This window comes from Cetorhinus maximus, chromosome 17 (assembly GCF_964194155.1).
Source record: "Cetorhinus maximus chromosome 17, sCetMax3.hap1.1, whole genome shotgun sequence".
NCBI lineage: Eukaryota > Metazoa > Chordata > Chondrichthyes > Lamniformes > Cetorhinidae > Cetorhinus > Cetorhinus maximus.
In genome coordinates this window covers 70,265,959-70,290,678 of record NC_135895.1, presented here as the reverse complement: position 1 = coordinate 70,290,678, position 24,720 = coordinate 70,265,959, and the positions used below count along the sequence as shown (strand labels likewise).

The 24,720-nt window shown below is 45.6% G+C and overlaps 1 protein-coding gene across 1 annotated transcript in view; it reads right to left on the bottom strand.

The window, feature by feature from the left end:
- LOC144692487 (protein Niban 1-like) overlaps positions 1-24,720 on the bottom strand; it is a 145,740-nt gene that overhangs the window by 28,873 nt on the left and 92,147 nt on the right. Inside the window, exons 6-7 of the mRNA XM_078561407.1 lie at positions 11,935-12,050; positions 5,821-5,925 (exon numbers count right to left, since the gene is read on the bottom strand). Coding sequence (XP_078417533.1) covers positions 5,821-5,925; positions 11,935-12,050 — 221 coding nt within the window. The remainder of the gene's footprint in view (positions 1-5,820; positions 5,926-11,934; positions 12,051-24,720) is intronic.

Below are 24,720 nucleotides of genomic sequence, written 5' to 3'. Positions count from 1 at the left end.
CAGTAACTCTTCCAAGCTTGTTATTACTCCATTAATATATATATCATAAAATGCAATGGTCCCAACATCAGCCTCTGGTGACGACCATCCTTCAGTCCGAAAAACAACCGTTTACCACAACTCGCTGGCTGGAATTTTCCGGCCCCATTGGCATCGGGCATCATGGCGGGCGGGGAAAGGAACAATGTGGTGAGAAGGCCAAAAATCGGTTTCATGCCACCAGGAACGTCACTTTAATAGATTTGCATCTAATTATAAGCCCTGTTCATCGGAATTATCTACCCATGCTGGACCATTCAGGCACATTGGCCTGATTGTACGCCGATGTGTTCCACAACTGTACATAAGCTACGTGTACCTGACGAGCTGCAGTTCGCTCGGGCCTTCAAGGTTTGTTTGCATACTTTGCTTCGGACAGCACTTGTGATCATCAGCGCCAGGCTTCGCAGGCAGCACCACATCACTTTTAGGGGGGCTCACGGGCAGGTCTCTACCTACCAGACCAGCTGTAAAGGAGGGGGTGGCTTTTCAATGACTGCAGGGCTAGGGTTTGCTTAGGAAAGAGGGAGAAGTGGCCTCAGGCAAGGGAATCGTGGTGGGGGCTGCACTCTTCTTGGCTTTTTGGGTCATGTCTTCACCAGAACAGTCTTGGGCTGCAAGCACTGAGAAGTGTGTGTGTGGCTGTAGTTTAAATTTGGCGCCCTGCATGAGGAAGCGGTGAGGTAACGGCGTGGCAGGTAAATCGGATGCTGCCTGCCAGCAAGGTAGCTTGTTTCCTGTGGCTGCATAATTAATGAGGTGGGAATGGGACGATACAGCGCAAAAAAACTGCCATTGCAGCCAGTGGGTAAAACAACTTCTTTCCCGCCCACTACTGCACTTTGTGCAAATCTGGGACGATTCCACCTGGTGTCTTTTCTCCTTAAGACAATTTTTCTATCCAAGCTGACACTATTACATCAACCTCAATTTGCTAACCAGCCTTTTTACGTGGCATTTTGTCAAAAACTTTCTTAAAATCCTCTAGACAAATATCAATTTTGTCTATATAACAAAAATATCCCTTGCATTCCCTTTATCAACCTTCTCTATTACTTCATCAAAATATTCAATTAGATTAATCAAACTGTAACCATCTGTCTTTTACAAATATGCGCTTGCTTTCATTAATTAACTCAAACCTCTTCAAGTGCATATTCATTTTTTCCTTGATTATTGTTTCTAAAACTTAATGTTAAACTGACCAGCCTGTACTTAATAGGAATGTCCTTACACCCTTGCTTGCATAAGTATGTCACATTTGCCAATTCTCTGGTACCTCCTCCATACCTAGGGAAAATTGGAAGATTATGGCAAGCTCTTTCTCTATCTCTACTCCTCATTTCCCTGAGCAACTTTGGACACAAGCCAATTGGGCCAGGCGACTTACCCACTCTAAACATAAACTGCCTTTCCAGTCCATCCTGCCTATTAATTTTCACTCCATCCATTATTTCTACTGTCCAACCAATATCACCATGCTGCCGCTCTTTTGTACCTCTGTGATTTCCCTGCAGATTTGCTCCTCTATCTCTCACTATTTGGAGACTTTTGGGAGTCCCCCAGTAGCGTGATCATACCCTATTCTTCTAAACTCAAATGAAGTGGCTTCTCTCCTTGTCCCCTCAAGGACATTCTCAATACTACAATGTCTTTCTTAATCAGTACAGCAACCTGACCTCACCACCCTACCGACCCTGCTATCCTACCCACCCTACTGCCTACCAACCTACCCACCCTACCACCTACCTACCCTACCACCTACCCACCCTACCAACCCTACCACCTACCACCTAACAACCTACCAACCACCACCTTACCAGCTACCACCCTACCAGCTACCACCCTACCAGCTACCACCCTACCAGCTACCACCCTACCAGCTACCACCCTACCAGCTACCACCCTACCAGCTACCACCCTACCAGCTACCACCCTACCACCCTATACACACCCCACCACCTACCACCCACCAACCTCTACCCACCTACCACCTACCAATCTATCACCCTACCCACCCTACCACCTACCAATCTAACACCTAATAACCTTACACCCACCACCCTACCAACCTACCAACCTACCCACCCTACCACCTACCTACCCTATCACCTACCCACCCTACCAACTCTACCACCTAACAACCTACCACCCACCACCCTACCACCCACCACCCTACCACCTACCACCTACCACCCTACCACCCTATACACACCCTACCACCTACCACCCACCAACCTATACCCACCAATCTACCACCCCACCACCCCACCACCCCACCACCCCACCACCCCACCACCCCACCACCCCACCACCCCACCACCCCACCACCCCACCACCCCACCAACCTACCACCCCACCAACCTACCACCCCACCAACCTACCACCCCACCAACCTACCACCCCACCAACCTACCACCCCACCAACCTACCACCCCACCAACCTACCACCCCACCAACCTACCACCCCACCAACCTACCACCCCACCAACCTACCACCCCACCAACCTACCACCCCACCAACCTACCACCCCACCAACCTACCACCCCACCAACCTACCACCCCACCAACCTACCACCCCACCAACCTACCACCCCACCAACCTACCACCCCACCAACCTACCACCCCACCAACCTACCACCCCACCAACCTACCACCCCACCAACCTACCACCCCACCAACCTACCACCCCACCAACCTACCACCCCACCAACCTACCACCCCACCAACCTACCACCCCACCAACCTACCACCCCACCAACCTACCACCCCACCAACCTACCACCCCACCAACCTACCACCCCACCAACCTACCACCCCACCAACCTACCACCCCACCAACCTACCACCCCACCAACCTACCACCCCACCAACCTACCACCCCACCAACCTACCACCCCACCAACCTACCACCCCACCAACCTACCACCCCACCAACCTACCACCCCACCAACCTACCACCCCACCAACCTACCACCCCACCAACCTACCACCCCACCAACCTACCACCCCACCAACCTACCACCCCACCAACCTACCACCCCACCAACCTACCACCCCCCACCTACCACCCCACCAACCTACCACCCCACCAACCTACCACCCCACCAACCTACCACCCCACCAACCTACCACCCCACCAACCTACCACCCCACCAACCTACCACCCCACCAACCTACCACCCCACCAACCTACCACCCCACCAACCTACCACCCCACCAACCTACCACCCCACCAACCTACCACCCCACCAACCTACCACCCCACCAACCTACCACCCCACCAACCTACCACCCCACCAACCTACCACCCCACCAACCTACCACCCCACCAACCTACCACCCCACCAACCTACCACCCCACCAACCTACCACCCCACCAACCTACCACCCCACCAACCTACCACCCCACCAACCTACCACCCCACCAACCTACCACCCCACCAACCTACCACCCCACCAACCTACCACCCCACCAACCTACCACCCCACCAACCTACCACCCCACCAACCTACCACCCCACCAACCTACCACCCCACCAACCTACCACCCCACCAACCTACCACCCCACCAACCTACCACCCCACCAACCTACCACCCCACCAACCTACCACCCCACCAACCTACCACCCCACCAACCTACCACCCCACCAACCTACCACCCCACCAACCTACCACCCCACCAACCTACCACCCCACCAACCTACCACCCCACCAACCTACCACCCCACCAACCTACCACCCCACCAACCTACCACCCCACCAACCTACCACCCCACCAACCTACCACCCCACCAACCTACCACCCCACCAACCTACCACCCCACCAACCTACCACCCCACCAACCTACCACCCCACCAACCTACCACCCCACCAACCTACCACCCCACCAACCTACCACCCCACCAACCTACCACCCCACCAACCTACCACCCCACCAACCTACCACCCCACCAACCTACCACCCCACCAACCTACCACCCCACCAACCTACCACCCCACCAACCTACCACCCCACCAACCTACCACCCCACCAACCTACCACCCCACCAACCTACCACCCCACCAACCTACCACCCCACCAACCTACCACCCCACCAACCTACCACCCCACCAACCTACCACCCCACCAACCTACCACCCCACCAACCTACCACCCCACCAACCTACCACCCCACCAACCTACCACCCCACCAACCTACCACCCACCAACCTACCACCCACCAACCTACCACCCACCAACCTACCACCCACCAACCTACCACCCACCAACCTACCACCCTATTCCCACCCTACCCCCTACCGACCTACCACCCTACCACCTACCATCCACCAACCTATACCCACCCTACCAGCTACCCACCCTACCCGCCCTACCACCCACCAACCGACCACCCTACCACCTACCAACCTACCATTGTACCACCTACCAACTTACCACCCTGCCATCCTATCCACCCTACCACCTGCCACCCTACCTAGCTGGCACCCTATCCATCCTACCATTATATCCACCCTGCCATTCTACCCAGCTGGCATCCTACTCACTTACTTCATTCATGCTTATTCACCAACACATGAAAAGCTATTTAAATGTCCCAAAGTTTTTCAGTGTATTAATGAATAAAGGCTTACCAGAATACAGCAGCAAGTGCCATAAAAAGTGGGTGTGGCTTGGTTTTCCCCTTTGAGGAATGCTCTGCAAAAGTCCGGGCCAGAAATGTACAGCTGCAATGTTCGGTAAGAAAATAGGAGTAGAGTGGAAAATAGGAATGGAGTGATTGCCATTCCTTGCAAGATTTGGCCCAAAGGTGCAGGGAGTTCATGGGTCACTTTTACATTGGTGATCACTTAGGTTGGATTTCATGAATTCAGTTTCTGAATGCCTGCTCCCTACATTTACACTGTCAAATGCAGCTCACTAATCCAGCAGCAAAGTCGTGGAACTATTTTCAGCTGTTGTTCAGTTGATAACACTCTCACCTCTGAGTCACAAGGTTGTGGGTTCAAGTCCCACTCCAGGGATGTAAACACAAAACCCATGCTGTCATTCCAGTGCAGTACTGAGGGGGTTCTGCACTGTCGGAGGTACTGCCTTTCAGATGAGATGTTAGGCTGAGGCCCTGTCTGCTCTCTCAGGTGGACATAAAAAAATCACAAATACTATTTTGAAGAGATGCAGGTGTGGTCCCTGGCCAATATTTATCCCTGAAGAAACATCACAAAAATATATTATAAGGTCGCTATCACACTACCATTTGCGGGATCTTGCTGTGCGCAAATTGGCTACCATGTCTACGCTACAACAGTGACTACATTCGATTAGCTGTAAAGTGCTTTAGGATGTCCTGTGGTCATAAAAGAGACTAAAAAAATGAAAGTCTTTTTTCCTTTTGGGGTTTACGATTCTGCCGTCAGTAAAAGGAGAGTTCAATTTGCTAGTTGATTTACTGCCCACTCAGAACCGGCGCAATGGAGCTGAGTGCCCAAATGGTGTTTGCAGCTCAGTGATTAATGTAAATGAGGGCAGGGCTACATAATGGTTAGGGACTTCATCCGCCTGCTGCCTGCCCATTCCCTGTCTGTGGTTATAATTGACTTTGGTGCCCTTGATTGTTAAAATCTCACCCTCTGTGGAAAAATAAACTGTAACTTTAAAGGTGTAGTTGAAGGTTTGCTATTTTGAATGTGTATAGTCTGTGTTTGCACCATGTTGTTATCATTGTACATTTAAGAAGCTCCCAGTATTGCAAAGGAGAAATGAGTTAGGTACATACGCTGAACCAGGCCTTTCTCCTTTCATTCTTCTTGCCCTTCATTTTCGGCAAGATGTCACTTTGCAGGGAAGGTAACAGTTCTTCCATCACCAGGTTGCTTAGAATCTAAAAGAGGAAACCACAAATGTATAGTTCAATTGATAATTTTGTTCACATTTTTGTTGTTTATTCCAGGACATGAACCAATAGTAGGGCCTACAAAACTGCACGAGGGAAACTCTTTCGAGTTATCAACAGTCACAGAATGTAACTCTTTTCGAGTACATTCACAGTTCTTGGTTTCCGGGAGTGGGACATGAACCCACAACCCTCTGATTCAAAGTCGAGGGTGCTATGAACTGAGCCACAGCTGACACCTCTACTGCACGAAGGAAACTCTTTCGAGTTACCAACAGTCACAGATTGCAACTTCTTTCGAGTACAATCACAGTTCTTGGTTTTCCGGGAGCGGGACATGAACCCACAACCCTCTGATTCAAAGGCGAGGGTGCTATGAACTGAGCCACAGCTGACACCTCCAAAGGCACTGTAACTCTTTCGAGTACATTCACAGTTCTTGGTTTCCGGGAGTGGGACATGAACCCACAACCTTCTGATTCAAGGGCAAGGGTGCTATGAACTGAGCCACAGCTGACACCTCAAAAATTCTTTCGAGTTATCAACAGTCACAGATTGCAACTCTTCCAAGTACAATCACAGTTCTTGGTTTCCGGGAGTGGGACATGAACCCACAACCCTCTGATTCAAAGGCGAGGGTGCTATGGACTGAGCCACAGCTGACACCTCTACTGCACGAGGGAAACTCTTTTCGAGTTACCAACAGTCACAGATTGCAACTCTTCCGAGTACAATCAGAGTTCTTGGTTTCCGGGAGTGGGACATGAACCCACAACCCTCTGATTCAAAGGCGAGGGTGCTATGAACTGAGCCACAGCAAAGTGCACCAGACTTCATTCATTTAAATTACAGATATTTAGAAACGAGAAGTGGTCTCAAAATCCTAATGGTAGTGAGCCTGCAGGTGGTGCTGTGAGCACAATGTTGTGTAACTATTTAATCCGCTTAATGTTACCTGATGGGCTTTAATTAAGCACCATTGTCCCTATTATTTCAAAAATAACTTTCTAAATTGCTTTCCACATTGCAGCTGATTTTTATTGCGCAACCCCTACGTGAAACATAGTGATGCACTCTTGTGGATAAAGAAACAGTACTTTTGTACACGGAGCATGAGTCACTCGGTTTAACTCAGTGAATCCATGCTCTCCTGCTGTAAAGTCAACAATCTCCATGACAGCCACAGAGGAGGATGATTTTGCACAGGATCAGATCTATCACTTCAATCTGAACTTGTATTCCCTGACCTTCATTGAAACTGTTCAGACATTGCACCATCGTCGGTGAATTCCTGGATCTTTCCAACCACATTGATAGTCAGATTATCGTATAAATGAACTACACCTGGTGCAAGTTAGCCCAACCCAGCCATTTCAAACATACTTGCCTACCTGTGCTGCCCCCTCCACCTCATTCCACTGAGCCCTATGCGCAGGCCCGGGCATTCTCGTCACTCACTCTGCTGACTGTAAAATGCCATGCCAACTTGCTCAGCACCTCTACACCTGAATATAGTCACAGCACACCCGTCCACCCCACCACCCAATTTGTACAAATCCATTCTGATGCTGAGATCTTCCCCCAACCTAGAATGAAATTCCGTCCTGATATGCCAACCCTCTCATTCTTCTGCGACTGAAATCAAGTTCCACATATTCAACCCTCCCCCTAAAAAAAAATATTCAACCCTCCCATCAATTTCATATAAAGGAGGGTGTAAAATCAGCCAATGATCCTTATCTTGATCACTTTCCAATTGGAATGGGCACAGACGTCAGTCAATCCTTGATCCCAGGGAATGCCTGCCGCTGGCCACTTAAAAGTGCTTGATTAGCATTTAATATGATAGGCCCTCCCACTCGGCATTTTTACTGGCTCTACAGCTGGCGGGCAAGAACCCCATCACCTGAATTCAATTCTGCCCAATGAGTGTATAATTGAATTGGAAGTAAGTTACTCATGGTGTCCCACAAGGATCTGTGCTGGGACCTTAACTATTCGCTATATTTATTTATGACTTAGATTACAAACAAACTAGAGAGCCAAGTTTGCCCACGTCACAAGGATTAGTGTTATAGTAAGTCATGTAGATGGGAACATACAGCTAACAGGGACATTGATAAATGAAGTGTGTGGGAAAAACTGTGGCAGATGGATCTCCCACTCCCACCCCGAGAGCTGCTGGCCAATCAGAGGCTGGCAGCTCTCCACTGCAGGCAGCGCCACTGGGAGCAGTGTTAGCTGCCGGTAATAACCCAGATCAACGAGGGGTCCAGGCCGCAGGTGAGTGAGGGTGGGGTGGGGTGGGGGTCGTCACTGGGTGTGGGGAGGTGGGTGTTGGAAGAAAGGACAGGTGGTTGGTTCTCTGCAGGACCACCCCCTCCCCCACCTCCCCTTCCTGGTGCTGAGTCCCTTGATTGGGCACTGTACCTGGCAATGACAGACCCCTCCCCCACCCCCGGGAGTCCACAAGCAAACACGACAGGGTTTGCATTTCAGGCTCCTGCATGGCAACTGCCCTGCCCATTGCTGTGGAATACCATTTCCCACTTAAGGCCTTTAATTGGCATTGGGACAGGAAGGCCATCCACAAGACTTCCCGCCTGGACTTAACTGGGGAAGAGGCGGAAAGGCTAATTGCCTTCCTGCCTCCAAACGCACCTCAGGGGAGGGTATTAAATTCATTATCCCTACCATCTATCTTCTACCCAGTTCAATAATTTGCCTTCAATTCCATGAGCTTTAATTTTAGCTAACAATCTTTTATGCTGTACCTTATCAAATGTCCTCTGGAAGTCCATAATAACCAACGCCTATAGACACTCCCTCTCTACTACTTTAGTTAGTCCCTAAAAAAATTCAGTTAGGTTTGTTAAACATGACCTACCCTTTACTAATCCATTTTGTCACTCCCTATTCAGCTCAAATTTCTCCAAGTGCTCAGTCACTCTGTCCTTAATGACTGCCCACAGCAGATATTAGACTAACAGCTCTAAAATTTCCTCGGCCAGGATTTTCCCCTCAGCGATTTGGGGGCGGGGCCCGCTCGCTGAGGGGAAAATGACGCAGGATGACGTCGGGAGGAATCCCTGACGTCATCCCGGTCCCTTTAAATCTTCAGGAAGGCGAGCGGACAGCAAAATCAGCTGTCTGCCCGCCGACCTGTCAATGGCCAATTGAGGCCATTGACAGGCTAATTAACCTTGTTAAACACCCTGCCTGTCCAAGCTTAAGGCTGGCGGGCAGGCCAGGAGCCCCAGCGGGCTCCAGATTATTCATGAAACTTCATCCACTGGCGGGATGAAGTTTCATGTCCGTTTTTTAAAAATTTAATAAATTTTATGTGTTTATTATTAACATGTCCCATCTTGTGTGACATTGTCACATGAGGGGGGACATGTTAATAATTTCAATATTTATCTATTTTTAGAGTTTACTTACCTCTCATGAATCTCCCTGAGACAGGACATTGCCTCAGGGAGCAGTGCGCTCTTTCATGTGCATGCGTGAAAGAGCGCACTTTGACAGATGGGGATTCCCTCCACCCCCCGCACAGGAAGTACATAGCGCTTCCTGTCAGGGATGCCGCTGGGCGGGCCATAATTGGCCCACCCACTCAAAATAGCGGCAGGGCCTGCTTCGACAGCGGAGTTCAGCTGCCCGCCCGCCACCGAGCCGGTGGGGCCCAACCGCCCATTGAGGTAAGAATTCTGCCCCTGGTCTTTCTCTCATCTCTCACCTTTTATAAATAAAGGAGTTACATTTGCAATCCTCCAACTAAAGGGACAATTCTTGACTCTCAAGAGCTTTGGATGATTATGGCTAAAGCATCTGCAATTTCCACACCTACTTCCTTTCAAAGCCAGAGATGGTAACCATCAAGGTCCTGGGGATTTGTCAGTCTTTAGTGCCATTATTTTTTCTAACATTGTTTTTGTGTTTACACTAATGTTTCTGAATCCCGGTCTTTGATTCAATATTAGTTTCTTTTGAAAAGACAAATACATTGTCCTCTTCGCTTCTCTGAAGACCGAAACAAATGTCGGGATTTTGTTGCAAGTGTCGGGAACCTGACATGGGGGCCATTTCTGGATCCTGACTCCAACTCAATTTTATGGGAAATGACCAATTAGTAGGTCACCTCCAAGTTATGCAATGCGGGCAGGAGGACCAATCAGGAGCCAAAATGTGAGGGAGGTCAGCAGTCTTCACTGTGGCTGCAGTGGAAGCGCAGCTGCAGGGACTGTGGCACAAGAGGAAGGACGAGGAGAGGCGAGGTCGAAATGATTTCCTTAATGCCTAGCAGTCTCAATGGCAGCATGTTCAACAAGAGACTACTACAATGACTGGCCTCTAAATGCCCTTCTCTACAGGCTTCCCGGTTCTCTTCCGATTATTTACCACTCTCAAAGCTGGAGCTCGTCCTCCCGCTACACATTCGTGCTGGCGAGCCATGCAAACTGCAGGGATCCCAGATGCCTCGGGGAAAATTGGAAATTTGAAAATTGTCGTGGAAAATGCAGCCTGATTACCTAATCACCTGCCTTAATTGGCTTCTCATTGCTGCTGGGCAGGTAGCCATCCATACTGCGATGCCACCCCCAGTTAAAGTGCAGAGACGCGGGAACACTTCACGGAGCAGGCTGGACGTGTTTTTCTGCCACTTTCCCGGCCCCACCCTGAATCAACTCCAAAATGCTGGGAAAATTCTTGCTAAAGTAATTTTTGAATAAGACTTCCTTATTTTCACTTAAAGTGCCCACGTTACTTCACTACACATTTTTTTCTAAATTGTCACAAAAGGGCTTAATCTTTGGCTTTTTGTATTTTAAGTCATTTAGCTGCTTAAGAAATGCCATTGAATGCTGATAGTCTCTTATATTTTGTTTTAGTGCCAGGTTTATTACTGTGCCTCTCTTTCCCTCCAACTCCCAAATCTCAACCCCCTGTGACTCCCCTCTTAATGGGGGCAGAGAAGCAACAATCACAATCCCATTTGACAGCTTCTGAAGAAAGATGCCAAGCTTTCTTTTGAGCCAATAACATTCCTGTCACAGAACAAGAATCCTTTGGCCCCCACATCCACATAACTGCTCAATCCCATCTTGAATAAAGAGAGAGGCCTCACAGTCAAACTAGCATCTGCTTCCTCTTGCTACACCGTCATTCCTCTGTGAATGAAGCTAAGAGCAAAGGGAGACTTGGTCCAGAGTAATAGTAAAATGATTTGGACAGGGGCAGAACTGGAGAAGAGCAGCCCAATCTGGACTGGCATTAACGCCAAGTGCCAACAAGCTGATCAGAGCCCCAGGATGCTGACTGGATCCCAAAATCCCAAATCCAGAGGGAATGATAGAGGAACAGAAGGTCAACAGTCGTGGAAGGATAGAGACAAAGAGAATGAAAAAGAGACAGATGAAGTGAGGTCCTAAGCTCTGGAATTCCTTCCCTAAACCACCATCTATCTCTCTCTCTTTTAAGCAACTTCTTAATTCCTACCCCTTGGACCAAGCTTTTGATTGACTGTCCTACGGGCTCCTTCTTTGGCTCGGTGACAGGGTTTATTGTCTGATTATGCTCGTGTGTAACTGAACAGAGGCAGGGTATATACATCCTTCATTATAGTGTATTTAGACAACCCCAGATTACTTGCAAATTTATTTACATGCTGTCCATTGTCAAAGTTATACTTGTAGATTATAGAGGTATACCACTCTCAGCCAGATGCTCTTGTACTTAGTAACTATTTATCTCCTGCAAAATATTCTAACCATTTTATTATTTCCAAACTTTTCCTAGTGTGTTTTCATTCTTGCAGGCATATAAACAAAGCAGGAAACCATCCAGGAAAATATATAGTCTAGACACAAAAAATGAATAGTCTGGGGGGAAAAAGGATGAACATGATCTGAGAACATCAGTGGATGCAGAGAAGTTGCATTGGGCATGGTGTTAATGAGACCTGACTGCAGTGGTAATTATTCATTAAGGACTCACCAATCCTTCATTGCCATGATTCATTTCCCAGGACCCATAATGGCCTTTTTCTTGCCTGAAGAATTGAATAGCTTCTGAAAATGCTTGAACTTCAAACGAACTCTGTTTTGCAAATTCTGAATTATAAACAAAAGAAAGTTAACATGAATTACATTATCATTAAGATTTGTGACAAGTGTCTAGTCTGAAGCCATCTGGGACAGGAGGCAAGTAGAGAATGTTTCTCCATAGGCGGGCTAAGGGGTTGGGGGTGGAATTAGCAGGCAACTCACCCCAATGGCTCGATTACCACTTCTGGTTTCAGAGTACGTGGCCCTCCGAGTGGCATGAGTTCATTTAACTGTCCAACTATTCAGCAGCAGATAGAATGGGAGTTCTGGGGTCAGATGCAAGATGATACAAACAAGTGAGGGAGAAATGCTAAATTTTTAAAAGAAATTCCAAGAATAGCTGAAGAAATTAAAATGGGGTCAAAATATTCTGCATGGTTTATACAATACAATGCAATTATCCACTGAGCCACATCGGGAATGAATAATATTTATATTAAAACATATCTTCAGATTGTGGATAAGATTGTTGATGCACATTTACCTCATTTCAATTTGCAGCTGTTCTTTTTCTAAATGACAGGTCAGCATGACATTTCCCAGTTAAAAGCAAATAGTAAGAGAAATTGAATAGGATGCTCTACACGCTCTGAGAGTGCTGAAATGAATGAAAATAAGACCACTCTGATTAAACGAGAGGCAAGTTGCCCACAGCTGTCACTAATTCCATGACATTGATGTGGTTAACACAGATCTAAGTGTAATTGCTCTCCACAGGCGTCTTGCTTTTATAGAGTTCATATGGGAGCATGCAATGTCATGACTACATTATCATATGCGTTTGTTATTGAGTAGACCTTTTTACATTGCGTAGCAGGAAACTGAAAGGACTCTTGTGGCACCACTCTCCCACAGTTACACTGCTCCAGTATCTCTGCCCTTCTGGAAATTGATTCAGAAAATGGAGAAATGCACAGAAAACCAACTTTCCACATACCAAATTGGTCCAAAGCCATAGGGGATTGTTAGCAAAGCATATAGACAATTCTTAGTTATGGCCCAAAGAACACTAGCCATCTGTGTGCATGCCTGTGTCAGAACAGAATTTTATCACACAGAGTTTGGATTACATTTAGCAGTACAACCAGTAGCTTTTTAGCTGGCAGCAGAAAGGCCCATCACAGGCAGATATAACTTTTAGTCCTAAGAAATAGCCATCTTTAACTGTAGAATGTCATCAGTTGTGGGATATTCATGTGTCAGGAGTGTGGGCCTGATATTTTGCATTCCTTAAGAGTCAATGTAAAACTGAAGAATCTATGTAAGGCAAGCATTGCAAAGCTTTTCACCTTGAAACATAATTAATGCAGCAGACACTTTCCCAATAACAAATACAAAACTTATAATTTTGGCCATTGGAGCTAAAATGTATATTGGCAGAATAACCAAAATTATTATTTTTATAAAATTTTGTGAACTTTTAAGTGATTTCCCTCCCCACCCCCATGGTCTCCTTAAGCCACGGAGAACTTGCTGCAGTGGAGAGGATGGAAGAATAATCTATTTTCCTTCTCTCACTCCACAAATGCCAATCTGACTAATCCACTGGGTGATGTACAATGGATGCCCAGGATGTCACTTCCTCTGAAATTCTCTGGCTGTCTACCTTCCTCCCCAACTACCCACCCCGCCATCGCCTGTCTACCCCCTTACACACAAGCGTACATGCGCACACACTAAGGAGGAAACTACTTTCTCTTTGCCTTGCCCATGTGCAGAGAGGAGCTATGACCTCAAACTGACATTACAGTAACCTGTGGTGCCATTCACAGTCCACCATCATGCCATTATTCTAACTACTTTATAGCTCTACACTACATGGTGGCCAAACTAAAGTACTCTTCAGTCTTTACAGTAACATAATTTCAGTAATATTTTCTTCATATGGAAGATTCAATTAGAGACATTACTTTCAAAACATCTCAAAAACAGCTTATTTGTGAAGATTGTAGTGAACTCGATTCTGCTGCTATCTTGATTAACATGGTCCCAATATTGTCACAATACTGATAACTTAGACTACTCTAAGTAATTTTGCTTCAACCCAAGTATTAGGTACTCAAAGCTGAAAATAACCCATAATGTGAACAAACTCAACTTGTACATCTACAGGTGTTACAGAATTTTGTAATTGCACTTGACAATCTGTTAGCTCCATTAGAACAAAGGGCAAAAATGAAGAGGTGGCCTCAAAATTTGATGATATTACACCTGCTTTTTTCAGAAACCTAAGTATCTAATATGGCCTTCAGGGTATGCATGCTCATTACAGGCTTGATGTGTGCCACCCTTTACAAAACTGGGCTGCGCAGAAAAATGTGGTCTATATGTGGCCTAAACAGCAATCCATGAAGAGATAGCTGGAGATTACCACCAAAAAGGTTAATTTAAAAAAATACACCTGAACATGGATCCATGGGGAATAGGAGGGCTCCTCCTGGGTCCACTCTATTACGGAATATCGTTGACAGCCCTCACTTGGCACCCTCACGATTGTTTCCACCCCCCCCACCACCCCCCACCCAAAGCTCTTGATGGTGCTCTTCATTTTGTTTTCCCCCTCTCCCAGGTCCTACCAAAGGCTGTTGCCACCGGCACAGCAGCCCAAAATTGAAATCCTCTTTGCCAGTGAGCTGCCTGGAGAAGCGCTGCAGCCACCTGTAACTCACTAACCTCATCTAACTGAATACCAAGATGCAAAATCAAGTGTGCTCCGAGTCTACCCATTTCAGTGCAGGGATTATTTCCTGTGCCCACTTTGTGCCAGCCTGCTGGCACAAACCAACTTCTTAATCAGAGTACAATGCCTCATTCCTAATTTAAAGGTGACACTCCATGAAAAATATATAGCAAATTTTATTTTTGATAGGAAGCGAATAACTATGTAGCTTTCTTTTTGACATTACATGAAACTGACACAATCAACAAAGTCTATGTCAGTATTTCCAAGCAGATTAAAAATTCTTCTAATTTTCATAAATACAATGGCCCTTTAAAACATAATGACCTTGGTAGAAACTGACAGTCGGTTAAATACAGGTCTGTTTGTGATGGTTACAGAACTTGTGTGCAGGCTGAAGATAAAACTGTGGTTTACTCCAAAGCAAGCAAATGACCTGAACACAGGGTCATCCGTGTTTACAGTAAAGGAATGGACTGTCAGAGCAAAAGCAGAGCAACAATGTGTTTCGGTGAAACTAATCTGGAGCTGTTCTGGATTTTAAATGCATACGCTGATGACCAAAAAAATTACATTAAACAATATGGCTTTTATCAATTTTCTTTAGGTTTATCAATCCATATTCATTTTCCACTGTCATTTTGTAGTACAATCTATCTTATCTCTCAAACTGAGAGCCAGATATTTGGATCGGAAGTTGGTAAGTGTTTTGTAGTAATGAAGCAACAAATAGGAATCAAGGTAATCAAGCTGGTGGTGTATTGTTCAGTCTTCAACACAGGATTTCAAACTTGTGACGAGTTTTGCTTCAACTTGAATGAGTGATTTTGCTTATGCTAAAGAATATGGAAAAGTCCCCAGGCAATCTACTTCAAATGGACTCAGAAAACAGGGCTAAAAGCAAAACAGGTGAGTCAAAAGAAAATCTAAAGAAAAAGAAACAAAAAGGGAACTGAGGCTAGAGTTTCATGACATAGAACTGTGTTTAACTCAATTACACACAAGTGCAGGGCACAGAGTGATCGTAGAACTGAGTGCTTCATAAACAGTGTGTTAAAGTCAGGAACTTGGTGTACGTGGGCTCTCTCTGGTAAATATTCCTCAAGCTGAAATTTAGTTTAAAAATTAGAATTTGATTCAGAACTATGAGCTATAAAAGAAACACAAGCTAGTTGAGATACTGTACATAGTAAACAGAAAACGTGGCAATGAATTTTTAGGCCCCAGTGGGAGCGCTCAGAGGCGGGCTGGTGTGCTGGTTGCTGGTGTGGGCTTTTGTCCCTCCAGCTCGGATGCTGGTTCCCCAGCTCCATCCTGTCCCCTGGGCCATTTCCCTGAAGGCAGAATTGGCGGGTGGGTGGGGGGGGGGGATGGTGGCAGCAGCATGGAGCAGCAGCAGGGCTACCTGCTCGCAAGTAGTGGGTAGCCAATTCATCTTATTAAGGGCCTACTTAGGCCTATCGAAGGCTGACTGGAATTTTCCTGGGGAAAATCTATTTTATGCCTCGTAATATATTTCATATTCATTCATGAGATGTGGGCATCACTGGTTAGGCCAGCATTTATTGCCCATCCCTAATCGCAGTTGAGAAGGTGGTGGTGAGCTGCCTTCTTAAACCTCTGCGGTCCCTATAGTGTACGTACACCCACACACCCACACTGCTGTTAGGGAGGGAGTTCCAGGATTTTGACCCATTATTGGGTGATGAAGCAAGGTTAATTAGTAATCTCATTAAAGATCCTGTGGGCAAAATAAATTATAATACTGAATTCCATACTAAACTGGAGGGTGCCACACTCTGAGCCAAAACAAATATCTTAAACTTAAACAAAGCCAATTACATGGGTGTGAGGGGAGGGCTGGATAAGGCTTATTGTGTAAATCAACTTAAACATGTGAAGAATAATAAACACTTGGAAACATTTAAAGAAATTATTCTTAATTTTGAACATTAAAAAACAAACTTTCAGTGAGAAAGATCCATCGATGGTTTACTAGGGAATTTAAGGATTGTATTAGATTAAATGTTGTGAAGAATAGTAATAAGCCTGAGGAATGGAGAATTTTAGAAACCAGCAAAAGGCAACCAAAAAGTTAAAAAAAAGGAAAAAATAGAATATAAGAGCAAACGGGCCAGGTATATAAAAACAGATTGTAAGAGCTTTTACAAGTATATAGAAAGGAGGTGAGTAGCTAAAGTAAACATTGGTCCTTTGAAACCAGAGACAAGAGAAATTATCATGGGGAGCGAGGAAGTGGCAGAAGTACAGCTTTTCGTCCTCAGATTGTGTTTGCCGAGATTTCCTGGCTTAGCAAACCCAACCTTTAAAAGTGGCCGCCTGCCAATCAGATTTTCGGTCGGGTTTTTTGGTGGTGGTGGTGGTGGGGGGGGGGCGGGGTGCTGAAATAGGAGTTGGGGTGGGCAATCACAGAACAAATGCGCAGGCTGCCAGGTGCAGAGGCGGACTGGGTATAAGGCCTGCCTCTGTACTCCAGCGGTGTATTTAAATAAATAAAACATAATAATAAAACAAAAAACATCCCTCCAGCTCTCACCCCTCAATCCCTGCTCACCCCCGCACACTCCCTATGCTCCATCCATGCCAACCAATGTCAACCCATGCCCCTCTACCTACCCCATACCCCCATGCCAACTTAGTGCCAACTCATGTCAACCCATGCCCCAACAACCGCCCTTTGCTCTTACCCCCATGCCAAATCCCCTAGCATCCTCGGATGGCTCCTTGACAGCTTTGACACTTCCTGGACAGCTTTGACAGCTTTAATAACTGGACAATTCTTTTTTAGTTCCTTGACAGCTGGGCAGCTCTTGTGCAGTTCCTGTATAGCTGTACAGTTTCTTGACAGCTGGACAGCTCTTTTACAGTTCCTTGACAGCTCTTTTACAGTTCCTTGACATCTTGACAGTTCTTTGACAGCCTTACTGTTCCAATGAGTTTGTGTGTAAAATGTGCATAATCATGTTCACTTTTAACAACCCCAAAGGGTGCCTAACCTCTCCAAAAGGGCTCATTACCTCTCCCAAAGGTGTCCTGGGACCCTATCCAAAGGGGTACCTTAACTCTCCAAAGAGGTATCCAAATGAATCCATCAAGTTCAGACCTCCTCTTACCTGTTCTAATCTGCAGACTCTGTATTCCACATTCCTGGCCTTCCAAAATCCAACTTCAGTGGAGGCAGCTGGTGTTTTAAATGGCCAGCCACCTCCGCAAATTGCGCATTCGCAAACCCCGGCTCAACTCCAGTCCAGCTCCTGAGAAGATGGGAAACGCCATGTTCGGGGGTGGGACTTAGAATTTCTGGCCATTGCCAAGATTTTCGCCACAACGAAGAGCCTCTCCGGCATGGCGAAAATCCGGGCCAGACACACTGAACAAATACTTTGTATCTGCCTTCGGAGTAGAAGACACAAAATGTTTACTAGAAATAGAGGGTAAGCATAAGGTAATAAGGGTGTTGAACCTAAAGAGGAAAAATAATAGAGGAAGTTAAGGGACTAAAAGCCAACAAATCCCCAGGACATTATGGCCTATATCCTATGGTTCTCAAAGAGGTAGCAGCAGAGATAGTGGATGAACTGGTTACAAATTTACAAAATTCCTAGGTTCAAAAATGATTCCAGAGGATTAGAAGTTGGCAAATGTAACACTACTATTCAAGAGAGGGAGAGAGAAAATAGGGAATTACAGATCAGTTAGCCTGAGATCAGTTGTTGGGATAATGCTCGAATCTACTATTAAGGAAATCCTAATAATGTACATAGAAAATCATACTATGATCAGACAGAGCCAACATGGTCTTACAGTAGGGAAATTGTGTTTGACAAAGTTATCAGTGTTTTTGAGGATATAACTAATAGTTTAGATAAAGGGGAGGCAGTAGGTGTAGTATACTTGAGTTTTCAAAAGGCATTCTATAAGGTGACACATGCAAGGTGACACAAGATAAGGGTTTATGGATTTGGGGGTAATATATTAGCAAGGATGGAGGATTGGTTAACAGATAGGAAGCAGAGAGTAGGAATAAATGTGGCATTTTTAAGTTGGCAGGCTGTAAATCGTGGAGTGCCACAAGGATCAGTGTTGTAAATCAGCTATTTACAAACTATATTAATGGCTTAATGTATCAAAGTTTGTTGACAATACAATGCTCAGTGGGACTGTAAGCTGTGAAGAGGACACAAAGAAGCTGCAAAGAAATAGACAGGTTAAGTGAGTGATAACAAGATGGCAGGTGGAGTGTAATGTGGGGAAGTGTAAGGTTGTTCACTTTGGTAGTAAAAAGAGAAGCAGAATATATTTCAAAAAGAGTGATACACTTAAGTGTTTCTGTTCAATACACTTGAGTGTACTTGTACTCCAATCCACTTGCAATAAAAGCCAACGTATCATTTGTATGCCTAACCGCTTGCTGTGCCTGCATGCTAGCTTTCTGTGTTCCTTGTATAAGTACACTCAAGTGTCTCTGAACATAAACACTTAAGACCAAAACTGTGTACAGTACTTCAAGTGTGTTCTCACCAAAGCTCTATTCAGCTGTAGCAAGACTTCCTTACTCTTGTACTCCAATCCACTTGCAATAAAAGCCAACATACCATTTGTATCTCTAACCGCTTGCTGTGCCTGTATGCTAGCTTTCTGTGTTCCTTGTACAAGAGTAAGGAAGGCTTGCTACAGCTGAATAGGGCTTTGGTGAGAACGCACTTGAAGTACTGTACACAGTTTTGGTCTCCTTATTTAAGGAAAGATACACTTGTATTTGAGTTCAGAGAAGGTTCACTAGGTTGATTCCTGGGATGAAGGGGATTGTTGAACAGGTGGGCATATACCCATTAGAGTTTAGGAAATTGAGTGGTGATCGAATTGAAACAAAATATTCTGAGGGGGCTTGACAGGATTGATGCTGAGAGGGTGTCTCCATTCATTAGGGGAATCTAAAACTAGGGGCACAGTTTCAAAATAAAGATCTCCCATTGAAGACAGAGTTGAAGAGGAATATCTTCTCTTGTTTATCTTTGGAACTCTTCCCCAGAGAGCAATGGAAGCTGGGTCATTGAATATATTCAAGGCTGAGTTAGACATATTTTTGATCTAAAGGGAGTCAAAGGTTATGGGGGGCAAGCAGGCAACTGGAGTTAAAGCCACAATCGGATCAGCCATGATCTTATTGAATGGCGGAGCAGACTCGAGGGGCCAAAAGGCCTCCTCCTGCTTCTGTTTCTTATGATCTTATATTCTTATAATGAGAGGCTGAATAAATTGGCCTACGCTCTCCAGAGTTGAGGAGAGTGAGAGGTGATCTCATTGAAACATACAAGATTCTAAAGGGACTTGACAGGGCAAACACAGAGCCTGTTTCCACTGGCTAGGGAATCAGAACATGGGGCCACAGTCTCAGGATAAGGGGATGATTAGTTAGGACTGAGATGAGAAATTTCTTCACTCAGAATTCTCTACCCCAAAGGGTTGCGGATTCTCCATTGTTAAATACAGTAAGGCTGAGATAGAAAGATTTTTGGTCTCTGAGGGAATCGCGTCATACAGGTCACACAAGATGCTAAGAGACAAGGACTCCTCTGATCACTCTTTATAGCAAAAATGGTAACTGTGGATATAAAGGAGGTATTTATAACTTTTTTAAAAAAAGAAACAGAGAAAACCTTCTTCCTCTGTGTTCCCAAACAATTCTCTGACTGCCAGTATAAAACTGCTGGCAGTGTTGCTGTGACTAATTGTGGGACAACAACCAATGTTAGGGAAATAAAAGTAAGGCTTTGTGATCAAGAGGACATGGGGTCAGAAACTCAGCTTGGGGTCAAATGACATGTTCAGGTTGCAAACAGTTCAGTTCAGACTGAGACAGAGGCTGCGGACTGGGATGGAATTGCTGGCAAGGGTAGAGATCTTGCAGAGAAGGCTGAAGATGATGGCTTCAATTATACGAATGTTTAAGTGGTGGAAATTACAGCTCATCTAAGACTGAATGTCAGACAAGCAGTCCAACAGTGGAAGTATTGAGAGAAGTAGTGCGGACATAGACATTGCATCCAAAGCAATTTATGGGGCAGAATTTAGCCCTTGTCAGGTGGGCTCGGCTGGGGCGGGCGGGGTGGTCGGGAAGCCGACCACTACCTGTGATCGAGACCGGAAGGCGATTTCCATGCAGGCAGGCCAATTAAGGCCCACTGTCATGAAGATATTAATGTATATAATGTTATTGGAAATTATTTTAAATTGGACTTGTAGTAGGGTCTGTGTCTGTGGGTGTGAATGTGTGTGTCTTAATTAGATTAAAGCCAGCTAATCTGGGTGCTATGATGGACAGTAGTTTTTGAGATGTTAAACAGTAAGATCCAGGGTACATTTGCATTTTGTTGAATGCACCATTCCAAGACTGGGGGTGAAATCTTACACCTAGCTAGGAGACACCAAGCAAAATGTTATATTACTAATAAATTTGGTATTATGATAGAGGTTTCATTGTTAGAAGAGGTGGAGTTCAAAGGGCCTGGTGATACAATGAGAATTTGCATTCAAAGGGAAGGCTAGGTATAGACAGAACAGGGTTTTGTGTGTGCAAGTCAGGGGCATACCACCTGTAAGCCTACAACTATGTGAAGGAACCAAATTGAAAGGAACCTCATTCTGAATTCGTAAGATAAAATGTGTTTTGCCTGGTGTCTGTTTAAGTCTATGGCCAGAATTTTTCCGTCGGTGAGTTGGGGGCAGGGCCCGCCCCATTTAAATATTCAGGAAGGCAGGTGGACAGCGAAATCAGCCGTTCGCCCGCCGACCTGTCAATGGCCAATTGAGGCTAATTAAGCCAATTAAAGGCCCTGCCCATCCAACCTTAAGGCTGTCGGGCAGGCCAGGAATCCCAGCGGGCTTCTGAAAAAACATGAAACCTCATCCACTGGCGGGATGAGGTTTCATGTCTGTTTTATAGCTGGAAATGAATGTATGCAGTGAATACTAATTGTATTATAATTGTATTGAAGCACCTCAGAGTGCATCATGATGTATGTTGATAACTCCAATACCATTGTCTGATTGTCTGCATTGACATATTGAAATGATTGTAATATTCATTGTTGTATTGATGTATGATCCATGTGTAAAAGTTGAATCTGATCGTACTTTTGTGATGGTGATTTTGAAATATTTTGGAATGTTCTTCCAGATATTTTATGAATAAAGTATATTTTTCAAAAAAAAGTCTGTTTTAAAAAACTTTAATAAACTTTGTGTGATATTTATTAACATGTCCCATCTTGTGTGACATTGTCACATGAGGGGGATGTGTTAATAATTTTTTTATTTTTCTATTTTTTAAGTTTATAAAACTGTCAGTGCTCTCCCTGAGACAGCACTTAGTCTCAGGTAGCTGCGCGCTCTTTCGCGCGCATATGCAAAAGAGTGCACTTTGACAGTTGGGGAATCCCTTTCCCCCCCCCCCCCACACAGGAAACGCATAGCGCTTACTGTCGGGTGGCCCGCCCACTCAAATTGGCGGCGAGGCCCGTTTGTGGATGGACAGTGAAAAATTTATTTTAATTATCTTGTTAGTGGCCTTAATGGGCCTTTTAATTGTCGGCGGGTGCGCTGCCGATTCCGGCGTGCACTCACCGACCGAAATATCATGAGACTGCACATTGACGCCAGGACGCTCGCCTGACGTAAATGCACGTCATTTTACGCTCAAGCGAGTCGGGCGCCTGCCCGCCGAGATAAAAATTTTGCCCATGGATTCTGTAGGTCATATATCACACTATTAGTTTCTGCTTCAGTGTATTATCCTACTTGCAAATGTGGTTGACTCTTAACTCTCCACCGAATTGTATCAAATTACAACAAAAAACTATAATAAGATCGGATGGACCACTCAGCAATGACTTAGGCGCAGGATTCGGACATACCAAAGGCATACCCAGTCCTAATCAACTGTGTAAAGTCCCCCTCACTAACATGTGGGGACTGCCGCCACAATTGGGAGACAGCTTTTCCATAGACTAGTCAAGCAACAGCCTGTCACAGTCATACTCACTGTATCATTATAGCCAATGTCTCAGATTCCTCCATCACCATATGTAGATATATCCTCAGTCATTGGCAGGACTGACCCACCAGATGTGACAGTACAGTGGTTTACATTCAGGAGAGAATTGACTCTTAATTGCTTTTCAAAATGGCCTAGCAAGCCACTCAAATTGCTACAAAAGACTGTAAGTAAGCCAAGCAATCTTGAGAATCCTCAACATTGACTCCAGACTCTATGAAGTCCTATGGCATCAAGTCTAGCATTGGCAAGGATACCTCCTGCTGAAGCAGCCTCCCATCAGCTGATGAATCAGTACTCCTGCATATTGAACACCACTTAGAAGAAGCACTGAGGGTTACAAGGACACATAATGTACTCTGTGTGTGATGGACTTCAATGTCCATTGCCAAGAATGGTTCGATAACACCACTGGTAACCAAACTGGCTGGGTCCTAAAGGATATAGCTGCCACATTTGGCCTGTGGCAGATGACGGAGGCCAATGCAAGGAAAAACCACTTTACTTCATCCTCACCTATCTACCTGTTGCAAATTAATCTGTCCATAAGACCATAAGATGTAGGAGCAGAAGTAGGCCATTCGGCCCATCGAGTCTGCTCTGCCATTCAATGAGATCATGGCTGATCTGATAATCCTCAAATCCACTTTCCTGACTTTTCCCCATAACCCTTGATTCCTTACTGATTAAAAATCTGTCTATCTCAGCCTTGAATATACTTAAGGATCCAGCCTCTACAGCCCTCTGTGGTAAAGAATTCCGCAGGTTCACTTCCCTCTGAGAGAAGAAATTCCTCCTCATCTCTGTCTTAAATGTGTGACCCCTTACTCTCAGATTGTGCCCTCTGGTCCTAGACTCTCCCACAAGAAATAACCTCTCAGCATCTACCCTGTCCCTAAGCCCCCTAAGAACTTTATATGTTTCAAAAAGGTCGCCTCTCATTCTCCTGGGCTAGAATCTTTCATTCGGCATGTGGGGGCAGGCCCCCGTATGCCAATGCGTAAAATGACGTGCGGTGACGTCGGGCGTGCGTCCTGACGTCACCATGAGTCATTCTGATCTTCAGGTCAGCGGGCGTGCACCGGAGTCAGTTGTGCGCCTGCCGAACTGTCAAGGGCCTGTTAAGGCCATTAATTACCTAATTAAAGTGATTGTCTGGGCTGCCCGTCCAACCTTAAGGTTGGCGGGCAGGCGAAGAGACCAGGCGGCCTTCATATTTCTGATGAAACCTCATCCACGGGCAGCATGAGGCTTCATGAAGGGTTTATAAATTAAATTTAAAAATTTATTAAAATTCATAAACATGTCCCAGCTCATGTGACACTGTCACATGAGGGGACATGTCTGAATAATTTTTATTTTTACTTTAAATATCTTTTGAATTGAACTTAATCTCCCTGAGACATGGAGCTGCTTCAGGGAGATTTCTGCACTAGCGCAGGCCCCGGCTCTCCCTCCTCCCTCCGCCCGGGCGCACCTTAATTGGCCCGCCCATGTAAAATGGCGGCGTGCAGCCAATAGTGGGTGGCGATCGGCTCAGCGCCCACAATCGGCTGCATGCTCTGGACTGGCCCACCCGATGGGGAGAATATTCTCCCCCTAAACGCCAGTGAGTACAGGCCCAACCTACTCAATCTCTCCTCATTAGAAAATCCCTCCATACCCGGGATCAACCTAGTGAACCTTCTCTGGACTGCCTCCAATGCCAATATATCCTTCCTTAGATAAGGGGACCAAAACTGTTCACAGTATTCTACATATGGTCTAACCAGTGCCTTGTATTGTTTTAGTAAGACCTTCCTATTTTTATACTCCATTCCCTTTGAAATAAAGGCCAACATTCCATTTGCCTACCCTATTACGTCATGAACTTGTATGTTAGTTTTCTGTGATTCATGCACAAGGACCCCCAAATCCCC